General features: G+C 37.3%; 1 protein-coding gene across 1 annotated transcript in view; it reads right to left on the bottom strand.

Moving 5' to 3' along the window:
• Positions 1–13,409, bottom strand: part of LOC144976539 (uncharacterized) — a 38,688-nt gene that overhangs the window by 4,021 nt on the left and 21,258 nt on the right. The window contains exons 9-14 of the mRNA XM_078920834.1: positions 12,797–12,840; positions 8,409–8,733; positions 7,116–7,246; positions 4,785–4,902; positions 2,549–2,698; positions 673–863 (exon numbers count right to left, since the gene is read on the bottom strand). Of these exons, the coding sequence (XP_078776960.1) occupies positions 673–863; positions 2,549–2,698; positions 4,785–4,902; positions 7,116–7,246; positions 8,409–8,733; positions 12,797–12,840 (959 nt within the window). The remainder of the gene's footprint in view (positions 1–672; positions 864–2,548; positions 2,699–4,784; positions 4,903–7,115; positions 7,247–8,408; positions 8,734–12,796; positions 12,841–13,409) is intronic.

The following is a 13,409-nucleotide window of genomic DNA, read 5'->3' as shown; positions in this document are numbered from 1 at the left end:
GAGAAGACAATGATTTCGATGAGTTGTCTGTCAAGGTTCGAGAATCATGTCGGACAAAGCCTAAATAAATTACGAATTATGTCAAAGTTACCCTTTTCTACTGATAATGTCAAACTTAGATAGCAAAGGGCTCACCTTATATCAATCAAAACGAATAAATTCTACACATGTGGAAAAAAATCCAAAACGATTTTCAAATAAACTAATGATATAATCTGGTATCTGTGATCCACCGCGTCAAACTGATATTTTATGTCTGAGTGAAGTGGATGCCAAAGAATAGATTTTAAAAATCAGAAATGTGAAATTTTGTGTTGATGCACCATTCTTGCATCTACCATTCGTCTTTAGTGTTTTATTCATCGAGTTTGTTGACAAAGGGAAACCCGAAACGTCCACATTATCTGTCCTCGTCAATTAAATTGAAGCTTCCATTATATTTCCTATAGTTAAATAAACGTAACTCAAGTTTCATGTTTTTCCTATAAATTCAATTTCCTGTACCAGCATCAAGGTCACTCAGCTATAAACTGTTTTGAGACGGAGTGGGAAGGGGGGAGGAGGCACATTTGTATTTTGCTTTTTTCCAATATTTTCCAAGGCTAGTTACTAAGTTATACCATTGGACGGTAGGAAGACATGTTGGATTCTAATTCATTAAGTTTTCTTTACTTTGGCAGTTGTTCACTGACGATACTCATAAAAACAGTAAGCGCCAAGAGGACAGTGATGCCATAGCTTATCTTCTCCCCGGAATCCACGGGTATGATGAAGACCAGGATGTTGAGGAAGGACATGAGGACGATTGGGATGACGATGTTCACGATGAAGAAACCGGGAAGGCGTCGTAGTTTAAAATCCATCTGGAAGACAGCATGTAACATGAATGATAAATATTTAAAAGAAAAAAAGAACTGGAGTGTTTGTAATGCTGGCACGATGGTGACGTGATTTAATTGCTGGTGCGTGTGTGTAAGGTTAAGGATAAGTCCCAAGTTGCAGTGCAAGCTGATTTGGGAGGATGGGGGCGAGGGGAGCGGACTCGTACAGATACAAAAATTAAAAGACCTTTTGCAACGCATGGCGCATGGTCTACCTCGTTGATATCACATGGTCAGCTTATTTAGATATGAATGAATTAATTGGACACATTATTTAAACATTTTTAAAGCGTCATTGCGGTGGAATACGTTGTGTACGCATTGGTATTACCACATACTTTCATCAATTGATCACGTGATTTTTTTTTCGACCAACCGCATGCGGCATGTGATAGGTAAATACCATTTTCTCTGAGATAATATTTCTCTTTCTTTTTGGAGCTTACACTAGTTTATCACTCTCATAATTAATAAAAGAAGGTAAAATTGAAATAATATAATGAGATCAAATGACAGCTGTGGTTATTGATTATTGCAGGACATAATAAGGACATTTTAGGTGCTGGTTCTGCCGCACACAGACAGCCCGCCCCCTTTTTTTACTTTTCAAAAATTCTTAAATGCGGGGGTTCTTTGAAGTCTCAGGTTTAACAATATTGACAAAATTAGTTATAAAAAAATCTTTTAAAATTTAGATCAGGCGGTTTTTTTTTTGGTTTTTTTTTTGTTGGGTTGTTTGTTTTTTTTTTATTGTTATCATTAAATCTCTCCTTACCAGCTATTTTAATGATTTTTGTAGAAACTGCCTATCCAAAATATTACAAAAATAGATTATTTTTGTTTTGGCTCAAATCCAAGAAGACCCAAATTGTGCTAAATTTCGTAAGGAAAAAATAACCATTGCAACACAAAGACTGTAAATGAGATTTTGATTTTTTTTTAATGTTGGTTATTTCAAAACGAATGAAACAATTTTCTTCTGGTTGGTCATGCGAGGGTTAATATAATGATAATTTAACAACTCGATAATGAAGAATTCCCCATCGCTTAGTCGGTAGAGCATTTATCTCACAAAGGGAACATTACCGGCGGTAGGGATGTTTGTGATGACCCCTTTGTTCATCCAGCTGTGAGTGGGTAGTTGGGAATGAGATTAGCGGAAGAGAGGCGTCCCTTGATTGGACGTCACTGGCGGAGAAGTTATTAGAGAGAGAACGTCAATATGGTTTTGCGCATGCGTCTCTCGTCCTCGCTTCCGGTGAAACCGCGCGGTTAGTTAAATAGTTTCTCAGCTATCTTTAAGTTTTATCGAACCGTGTGTTTAATTCTAAACATTTTTTTCTCTCACCCCAATAACATTATATTTTAAAATTTAATATTATTTTTCATTCTTTAATACTTTTTCATAATTAGTGAAATCTCCTTATCCAAAGGAAAGATATCCTCAGTTGGAAGTTATAAGTTTTTAAATTGACGTGCTCTCGGTCAGGTGACGTCCAATCAACGAAAAGTAATTTGTGACAAGCAAACGTCCTATTCAAAGCGTGAGATATTTCACAGTCCGTTAAATTCATTTTAAAGTTGTTTTATAAAATCCGGCTTAACAAACGTTTCAGCTTTGAAGGACCACTAAGATTTGTCTATAAAGAGAAAAGAGAACTCCTTACTTTAAAATAGGGTAGCTCAATATTCTGGTAGCCCATGAGTATAGTGTCCGTGATTTCCCATTCGCCACTCTCAGTGTAGAAATTTTTGCCCACCTCACCGGTCAAGGATGTGAATTCCAACTCTTGAATAGTCCAACCCATAGAATACAGCTATAGATGGAAAGAGATGCAATATATATATATATATATATATATATATATATATATATATATATATATATATATATATATACACGTTCATATATTACAGCTTTCTTAAACTTTTATATTCCCCAATACGCTACACGGTGCAAGCGTCAAATGATAAAACCTAGTATTTCCTCATCATGGAAACAAAAATATTATAAGATGACTCAAGAATAATGATATTTTGAATATTTTAACTAGTCCGGGGCGGTCCTTGGCAAGCTTAAGGACCACGGTCCTACGGTCCTTGGGAAATGAAGACCGCAAGGACCGGTCTCTAGACCGGTCCGTTCATTCTTGAACCGTTAAAGACCGCTACACGATGAAAACCGTGGCCTACAGGAGTAAAACACACGGAGTAGTCACACTCATTTCAAATTGTAACCTAATTAGAGAAGAGGGGTGATGCCTTCTTTATTTGCTCACCGTACTTCATTGTTACTTCGATAATTTAATAAAATTTGAAATTTATCCCCATTAACGGAGATAATGGCATCGCCCAAGGCGTTGATCGACTTGTTCGTGGCGTTGATACACACACGCAACTCCTACCCCCCCCCTCCCCCCCCCCCCCCCCCCCACACACACACACATTAGAGGGCAGCGAGCATTGAAGAGTAAGAGAGAGACGTGAAGTTATAATAAGAGGGGTGGATGAGGTGATAAGAGGGGTCGATGGTGACTTTTCGCCAGATCTAACAAACTCAGCTACCCATTCATTGCTGAGTAGACAGGGATTCAGAAAAAAATCGACTGCACCCGGGATCGATCTCTGGCCCTTTGCGTATAAAGAGAGTGCTCTATCAACTGAGCTATCGGGGTCCCCAAATATTCTATTGGACCTTTTAAAAATACAGACGTTATAACTGGTTTTTTTGGACGGAAGAAACTAATGAAACTCATATTACTTGATTAGTTAAAACACCAAACGAAATTTTAATATTATTGTATTATTTTAAATGACAACAATGCGATAGAAAGGAGTGGCGACAAGAGATGGACAAAAGAAAACAAAAAATCAGACTTGCAACTTGCTAGGTTCGACACACACACACACACACACACACACACACACACACATCTTTAGTAGTCACATACATTTCAAACAATAACCCATTAGAGAAGAGGGGTCATGCCTTCATCATAGATCATTGTCATTGCGATCATTATGGTGTAGTAAATTTTGAAATTTACCCCGTATAATGGAATCGTCCAAGGCGTGCGCCTCCTGTTCCCCCCATCTCACACACGAAAGGGCGGTTTGCGGAGTGGAGGGAGGTGGTCGTCTGCCTCTATGGTCGTCTGTGTCGTTTAGTGTATGGCAAAGGGGGGTGGGTGCGATTAATTAAGTGGGATGGGTGGTGATTGGTGGAAGATAGGCAAAGGACCGAGGCAACGAATCGCTGGGGAAGTAGTATGGCGCGAGACCGTTGAAAGGTGATAAGAAGTGAGGACCGCCGGCGGTCTTCCTCTTTGGGACTGGACCACGGTTCACAGCTAAAAGACCGTGGGACCGGTCCTCGGTCCGGTCCTCAGCGCGGCACTAATTTTAACCCCCCATAAAATAGTTATAGGTAAAATCCAGAAAATTCTGAGGTAAACTACAAACTTATTATGCAAAGCTTGTTTATTCTTTCATTTTCTAAAATATTGCTCTAGGTTACTCTATAGGGAAGGTAGAATGTTTACCCCCATAATGGAGACGAACACATTTTGATTTCAAGTAGTAAGTACATGCCCTGATTCCTATGGCTGCAAATGTCTTTTCCACATCCCTCACGCTTTCAACCATTAATATGATCTGGGAGTCCCAATCTATTGCATAGAATTAGGCGCTTTTTCTATATTGGTACTCGTACAATCTCATTCAATGTCTCTCAAGTTCCCGTTCTCACCTGAGTTGAGTCAAGAAACCGAATCACTCGGTGGCTCATTACACAAATATTATAGTCTTCATAATATATAGAAAACATTTAGGAATCCACTTATTCATATTTTTTTCTTCCTTTTTGTAAGGTAATTAAGGTCACAAAATCGAAATAAAACTGACCTCTATGTAACAGTCTTGTTCATCAAAGGGATATTTGTATAGATTTAGTTTGCATGACGTAGGGAAGAGACTTCCTGGATGCCAGCTGGTATTGCCGTCATATGCGGTTGACGTGGGGCTGGTGGAGGCAAAGGGATGGGATCACCATGGAGAATAATCAATGATAGTGATCTATAGAACCTTTCTACAGTGCATTTCCACTTAACTCAATGCGCCTCACCGTGTCTCAGTCATTCCCCTAACAGGCCATATAATACAAAATTTCGATTTCATCCAGGACACCGCGCCTAGTGGGCATCATGTTTGTTATACAACTCTTGCAGTATCCGTCACTGCCTAAAGCTAGGTAAAAATTTCCACATCACTCGATTGGGACAATGTGTGCATGTTCTTTACCCAAAAACACAATGATGGAACCAGATTTTTGCAATAATTTCCATCCACCTAGTCACTTACTACCAAACTCATTGCTAAAACCACCGATAAAAGCCTGCAAAAAATTAAGTTCCCATCTATAATAATAATATTAATAATAATAATAAAAATAATAATAGTTATAATAATAATAATAATAATAATAATAATAATAATAATAATAATAATAATAATAATAATAATAATAATAATAATAATAATAATAAATAGCATTTCTACAGCGCATAACAATGACAATGTCCTGCACTGTGCGCTTTACATTGGCATTATTACATTAAATCATACATTTGTAACTATAATCTAAAAACAGACAAACTGTCAATTGACATAATATATCATGAAAATCAAGTAGTACAACACAATAAAAATAAAAGGCACAATGCAAGATATTTCGCATAATATGAATGATGTTTCACTCTAGAGTGAATCTAACACTAAGGACTTTCATGGGGAAATCGCTCTGGTGTAGCGTAACTTTTACTTGGAGACGGCCAATGCTTTGACCATAATATAACCTCCCTCTACCTAATAGTAGGTCACACAGGTCACACACTAGGCCCGGTGATTGTGGTGATGGTAAGTACGACTTTTCAGAGAGACGAATAAATGAATGAATGAATGAATGAATGGATATATATAGCGCCTAGATCCACGAATGTTGTGAAAGTTTCGGGTATACCCTTCATCTACCATAATGAATTACCATCCATCGCTTTATCCCTTTCCCGAGCTATTACTAAGACCCCGTACATAATATAGAGCAATGCAGAGATGGTGTGATGACACTATTCAAGAGACGAATGTTATGAACGGTTCGGGTATGCCTTTCATTTACCATAATAAATTACCTTTCATCGCTTTTTCCCTTTTCCGAGCTATCAGTGCATTATTTTTTTAAACAAATGTTATGGACGTTTCGGGTATTCCCCTTATCTACCACGATAAATTTCCCTTCATCACTTTTTATCACTTTTCTGAGCTATGAAGACCCCATACATTATTTTATTAAGCAATATGATAATTGATGTGATGGTAAGTACAGCCTTTTACAAAGACGAGTGTTTTGAACGTTTTGGGTTCCCCCTTCCCATAATTTATCCTTCATCTTTGTATTTTTTTTCTTCACTTCTGTCAGTTGTTAAGATCCAATTCTTTTTTACTGACTTATACAGCAATTGGGATGATGGTATGTATGATCTAATCAAGAGGCGAATGTTATGGTATGTTCTTCATTTACTATGCTAAGCTTTACTTTATAGTCACATTTTTCACCGGTGTTATCGGGTGTAAACTAAGTACCTGCCCGATAAGAGCTTTGTCTCTGTAAACCAAAGGATTGGCATAATGCTCTGTTGACGTTTTGTCTCGACTTACGTAAAACACTTTGAGCACATTTAGTGGACATCGCCTTGAATAAAAAAGCTCGCGTTTAACAATTCAAAGCCGAGTCTAAACTGTGTCCAAATCATGATTGATCCCGTTATCTATCTCTTCTAATAGCAGATGTTTTACAACGAGAGTAGACATTCTAATTCTGTTCTTTCACTGAGAATAATAAAATTTCCAGATGAACCAGTTAACCGATGTACTCTGGAAAGATACATATATATAAAAATTTGACCAGAAAACTCGTCCCTCAAAACGTCGCGAGGTCTCAGTTTTGAGAGTTTTTGCCAAGATGAAAGTCATTTAAATAAATCGATATTTGAAGGACTAGTTTCTGGCCAAATTTGTAAATACGTGTTTTTTTGTGTTTTTTGTTTTTTTTTGTTTGTTTTTTGTTGGTTTTTTTGTTTTGTCTTTTTTTTTTGGGGGGGGGGGGTGGGAATTGTGTACGACTGTTAAATGGTTAAAGTGAAAATAAAAGCCAGGCTGTAAAGGATTAAACATACTCACCAGTAGTCATCTTCAAAAAGGTCACGTTGTTCCACGGTGTTAGTGAGAATGAGGCGAGGACGCCATATTTGTTTGGGTTCAGGGTGAATCAGGTAGATGTCGTTGTATTCAGCTGGATTCCACCTCACAATCTAAGAATATTGTTATTGTTCAATGGTTTAGGCCATCATTACTATCACCACCCCACCACTGCCACCACCATTCGTTGCTGTCACCACTACAACCACCACTACTACCATTACCACTATCACCATAATCATCACCGTCGTCACCATCATCTTCATTATCATGATCATCATCATGATCATCATCATCATCATCATCATCATCATCATCATCATCATCATCATCATCATCATCATCATCATCGTCATCATCACCATCATCATTATCATAATTTTTATCACCATTTCCATTACCACCTCATGATTATCTACACCACCACTAACATCGTCATCCTTTATCGTTGTCATCATCATCATCATCATCATCATCATCATCATCATCAACCCAGGTCCCAAGTTTGAGAGCGTTTGCCAAGATAAGGGCCATTTAAATCGATCAATGATCGAAGGACGAGTTTTCTGGCCAAATTTTTACAAACAGTCTTTCTGGAGTACGGTAGTCAACTCGTTAAAGGACGAGGCAGCGCTGTAGATTCCGACTCAGATTAAACAAAGACAATCTATGTCCTAGTGGTTATCCTTCAGATCCCCTAAGCCCATGAAGCCGGAGTTTCTACCGGTTTCGATAGACAATAGCAATCGTTTGCCACCTTTTCGATAGGATGCTTGTCTATAGCAAAGTACTTTCCGCAGTATTAGCTACCTAATCACTGTTGGGTGGACAGGGGGTGGGGTCAGAAAAAAATATCTCGACTGCACCCGGGAGCAATCATGGTTCCTCGCATGTGAATGAGTGCTCTACTCTGAGCCATAGGGACCCCTATCTATGTCGATGGCATCAATTTCATCGGATAAAAGCCAAAGACAAATTCTCTAAGCTCAGGCTTTGCAACTCTTAGTCTATGAAAAGGCGAGGGATGACAGGAAATACTTTTTTTAAAAATAAATTCTTGAGGTAAATAATAGAAAGATCTTTAAAAGTGTTCTTACTCTCGGGTAGCCTCTGTGGTGTATTGGTAGCACGTCAGACCGGTTATCAGGAGGTCTGGGGTTCGATCCCCAGGGATAAGAAAAATGAAACCCCTAAAGATTTAGCAAGCGCAGAATATTAAGTCAGTAAGTCATATAATTTGCCATTCATATTAATTTATATTTAAATCAATCATACCTCATCATTCCAAAATAAACTCAAAAATCCGTTGACCAAAAACTGCTGCTTCTTTGCATCGATTTCCAGTATGGCCACAACATCAAATTTAACTTTAACTTCTATTATCTTCGCTTGGTCAAGCAATGGACGGACATTGGTTTGATAGCCACTTTTAGATCCCAGCTTGTCCCGAAATAATTGGGTCATGTTTTGGTACGAGGCCCCGTTGCAAGAACAGAATATTGATATTAAGGCAAATACCCACAGTTTGCCACATGAAAACATAGAAATGTTTCTTTCTTTGTCACAATACATTTTATTCATTGTTTTGTGTATTGTAATACTCAGTCATTTTTGTGAATACCACTTTACCAGGAATTCAACTTTTTACAGTAAGATTTCGATTTGTCGGAAGGTGCAGAGAATTTAATTTTATTCCGCGTAATGAGTTGTAAAGGAAACTGTACTCGGTTTATAAAACATAGCAAATCTACCTTAAGTAAATGTAACCAGAGGAAATGAATGAGCGGATGTACCATTTCATCTGAAGGTCCCGTAGTAAGGCAGTGTCTTTGTTCCTTATATTGATTATCTGGTATTGTATTCGCATTCAACCAATGAATTTGAAACAAAAAGAAAACGATAATATCAAACTAATTACGTAGAATACAGTTATTGATGCTATCATAACGTATAAAACGAGGCACATGTCACAATCTATTCAAAATAAACAACAGTAAGAAAAATTAACTTTTGGTTGCCTTTTCTGAAAACTTTGTAAAAACCATATACTTCCTTTTAAAATAAAACTACAGAAATTCTCGCCAGTTCTATCTGCCAAAAAGAATTGAAAATAGTTGAAACAGACGCGAATGTAAGTGTAACCGTGGTCGCTTCTGGTCATAAGATAGAATAAAGGAAATCCCGCTGAACTATTGAACAACATTAACAGCTTTCAATATAGATAGAAATAGATATGTAATTATCCTCATCAAAGTCTATAAGGTCATTTGTTATCATTCTTATGCACTAAAATCATAAACATGAATTTATTTCATTTCAACACCAATTGTCAAAAGATCAAATTAGAAGACTGCATTCATCTGAAATCACAATTCACAGCATAACAACAATAATACATAACAATCCATGAAAAAACACAGTATAGCATGGTTGAACTGGTAAGGCATAAAGCACGAATTGATTAGATCATAAGACAGCCATTCGCTTCTGCTAAAATGACAGGGCTCGTTCTTTTATTTCGATTCGTGTGTGTGTGTGGGGGGGGGGGGGGGGGTGTTCACTCTCCAAGACACGCCTGAGAGAGTTCCAGTAATCGTCAATGTCTATTTTAAATATAGAATATTATATTTATTTATATAATAAATCTTACCGAATACATTTAATGTGTAAATTGATTTCTATGAATAAGAAGTGTTTTTCTTCTTCTTTGATTCACTAGCATAAGATAATATTGAAATACGTTTTGAAAATAATGTTGTTTGGCTTGTATACAAAAATATAAGAAAAGAAAAACAAGGATTGTTTTTGTGTTTACGTCTTGCCTCGAGGGAAAGAAGATTCTAATAATGATTATGAAATTATGGATAGATAATGCAGTGTGTGTATCGGTGTTTAAGAAATAATATCTTTATGAAAAAGACACAAACACATCACTCAACACATATGAAACTATTTTCAGGCAGTCGGTGACCCGTTACCATTACTTGACGATGATTGTAAATAACCAAGAACATTATCGATGTGTGCAAAATTAAAACTAATAAATATAGTGTATCATGAAACAACACAGTACAATATCAGTTAAAGGCTGACAGAACCATAGCCTTCAAGTGTCCTGTATCAATTACGGATCTACACATACAATGATATAATTATATATATACATTTTATGGCCTGACTTTCTTGACTTAATGCCTTTCGTTTCCTAATCATCCAATCGTGACGCCTCGGCTACCCGTTTAACCGTCTGTGTCGATGTGTTCCACAGTTCACGGTCCTTTGCTGTGGGTGCTAAAGTCAGATCTTCCTTCGATATGTTTGACTCGTTTTAGGTCTCAAGTAAGAATTGCGAATTATGGTGGGTAGTTTGTCTTTACATTAACTGTGCCCATATGGGTTTAAAAAGTGCGGCTATGTGGTCGAGTGGTATGAAACTCGCTTTCGGATCGGAAGGTCCTGGGTTCGACTCCCGAATGGCGCATAATTGAAACCTTGGAAAAGGCTCTTTACTCACATCTCTCATCGTACTCAGGTGTGGTACACAATCTACCTTACTTAAGGTAGATTTGCTATGTTTTATAAACCGAGTACAGTTTCCTTTACAACTCATTACGCGGAATAAAATTAAGCCGTTATAGCCGTTAACAGCGTTATCTCTGTCCGAAAAAAATATATCGCATAACAGGCTTCATGTCTTGTTCCACATATTAAGTGTTGCTTTTGGCTAGAAACCCATTGAAAAGCGCTTTGAGCACGTTTAGTGGATATTACGCTATATAAAAGCTCAAGTTTTATTTTTTTTTTGTTTTGTTTTTTTTTTTTTTGGGGGGGGGGGGGGGGGCTTTTTAAAAGGTATTCATTGCTTTATAAATGTCGCTGGTACATTTCCATCTCTGCTGAGTATCTGTCGCCATCTTGCCTCAAGGATTGGAAGTGATAGGGGTCTGCCATTTCACTTTTCTGACACTGCTTTATTGATCATTCTTGTGGGTGTCGGATATTCAGGAAACTTTTATTTTCTGTGCATCTGTGCATCTGTTTCTTTTTTTTTTTTTTTTTTTTTTTTTTTTTTTTGGTTCCCATAAGCACTGGTTTCACAAGGGTTAGTATAATTTGATTTTAGTATTCATTTTTATCTAATCTTTTCTAATCCATGTTTTGTCCGATCGTTGATAAAGTGTTTCTTCTTTCTATGTCTCCCGTATCTCTAATCAGTGATCCTACTTTTTTCGTTGTTCTGTTGTAATGTCACAAAAGAATTAAGGTATACCTACTTTCAACAGACTACATAATAACAGAGCAGCGGGGGAAATAGTGTGTGCGTTGAGCTACTAAAACGTTGGACCCCCACTATTCCAATCCAATCTAATCCAAAAATAGTTGCAGCTTCATGTGATGAAGATTGACGCAACTAGGTGTGGTGGTGTGGCATTGATGTAATATTTATTTGTTTTAAACTTGTCGAGATAACTATAGCGCATTGATTCTGGAATATGACAGTGCATATGCATTTTCTTTTCTTCCGTGGTTTTTCACTGTACTAATATGGTGGTGGCGGTTCCCCGTCGGCCCTTAAACAACATATTCAGCTTTTGCGTCTTTCTCCTTTCAATAAGTTGGGTCCAGTATAAATGCTCCATCGTGTCTTTTACACTTTGTTGTCAGTTGTGGTCATTACAGACAAATCGACAGGCCCTCCTTTGTATCATTTCTATCTGATTGATCGATATTGATGTAATCGGGTCCCATATGCTGCTGTATTCCAAAACAGGTCTTACAATTATTTTGTAGAACTTTTCTTTCACTCTCGTAGGGCATGATGATAGGGTCCGACGTAGAAAGCTAAGGGTGTTATTGACTTTGTTGCATTTCTTTTCAATATGTGGGTTTTATCTTAACTTGTCGTCGATTGTTATGCTCAGGTAATCAGCCTTTGTTTCAGTTTTCAATTTTTATTGTGGACTGTGTAGTTATTGTCAATTATCCTCCTGGTTATTCGGATGACTTGACATTTTTTGGGATGGATCTCCATTTTCCACTCGCTTTCCTATTCTTGTAGTTTTGCGAAGTCCAGTTGTCGAATGACTCCGTCTTTCTCTGATTTTATTTGTCGGTATAATAGACTGTCAGCTGCAGACAACCGAATCTTTGAGCCTGGGGATTTTCGTTCTGGCATATCGTTGCGATTTAAATAAGAAAAAGTAGCGGTCCGAGTACTGTCCCTTGTGGTACTCCTGATAGCACTGGCATTGATGACCATATTTTGTTTTCAACCATTACTTTCTGTGTGCGGCCGGTGGGAAATGATTCAACCCATGAGTACATATTGCCTGAAATATCATAGTGATTGAGTTTTATCAATAAGCTTTTGTGATGAGCTGTGTCGAATGCCTTGCTAAAATCGAGCAGGATTGCATGGGTTTGGCCCTCTGAATTTAAGGTGTTTACGAAGTCGGTGCAGGTTGTAATAATTGTGATTCGTATGACCGATATCGCCAAAGCCATATTGCACGTCAGTTAGAGTCTTGTTTTGTTCAAAGTGCTTTATGATGATGCTGTGAAGTATATGTTCTAGTAGTTTGCATGATATTGGCATGAAACACAGGTCTGTTATTGTCTGGGTTGGTCCTTTCTTCCCCTTTTTAAAGATTGGTGTTATTTGCCCATGTTTCCAGTCATCTGGAATTTCTCCATGATCCAGCGATGCCTGGAACAAGAATGTATAAATTGGACCAAGTTCTTTTGCAAAGGTCATGATGCACTTTTCGGACAGTCCTTCCTACTTTTGATCAGTCTACATTCAATTTATGTAATCCTCTTTGGCATAAATACAAGCTATTTCTCAAAATTTTGAAATCAAAATTATGTTGGATAAGTGTAATGTTCACTTTGAATTGTATTCATCAGTAATGTATATTGATAGTTATAACATGTAGATGGATTACCATTCGTTCCTTCATATTCAAATATTGTATGCACATCATATAAGTTTCAATTAACCGAACATTCCATTTTAACAAATGCCTTTAAAATGGATAAGCGAAAAAGTCGTCATTCTGATACTGTAAATCATCTATTTGTTTCGATCCTTACCAGTTATCGGTTTTAATATAGTCGTAATAAGCGACATCTTTTACTATTGTTCTAAAATTCATGAAAAAATATTTTTTAATTACGACACATTGATTCCGAGGTCCATACAATTTTTGCAGCTGTGCAGAGGGACTGCTGAGAAAAAGAAGAAAAAGACGCGCCACTGATTAAAAATCTGACTAT

The sequence above is a fragment of the Berghia stephanieae genome, chromosome 7, assembly GCF_034508935.2.
Source record: "Berghia stephanieae isolate SIO BIC M18660-M18661 chromosome 7, UCSD_Bste_1.3, whole genome shotgun sequence".
Lineage (NCBI taxonomy): Eukaryota > Metazoa > Mollusca > Gastropoda > Nudibranchia > Aeolidiidae > Berghia > Berghia stephanieae.
Note: the sequence above shows the minus strand (reverse complement) of the source record. Positions and strands in the feature narration are given on the sequence as shown.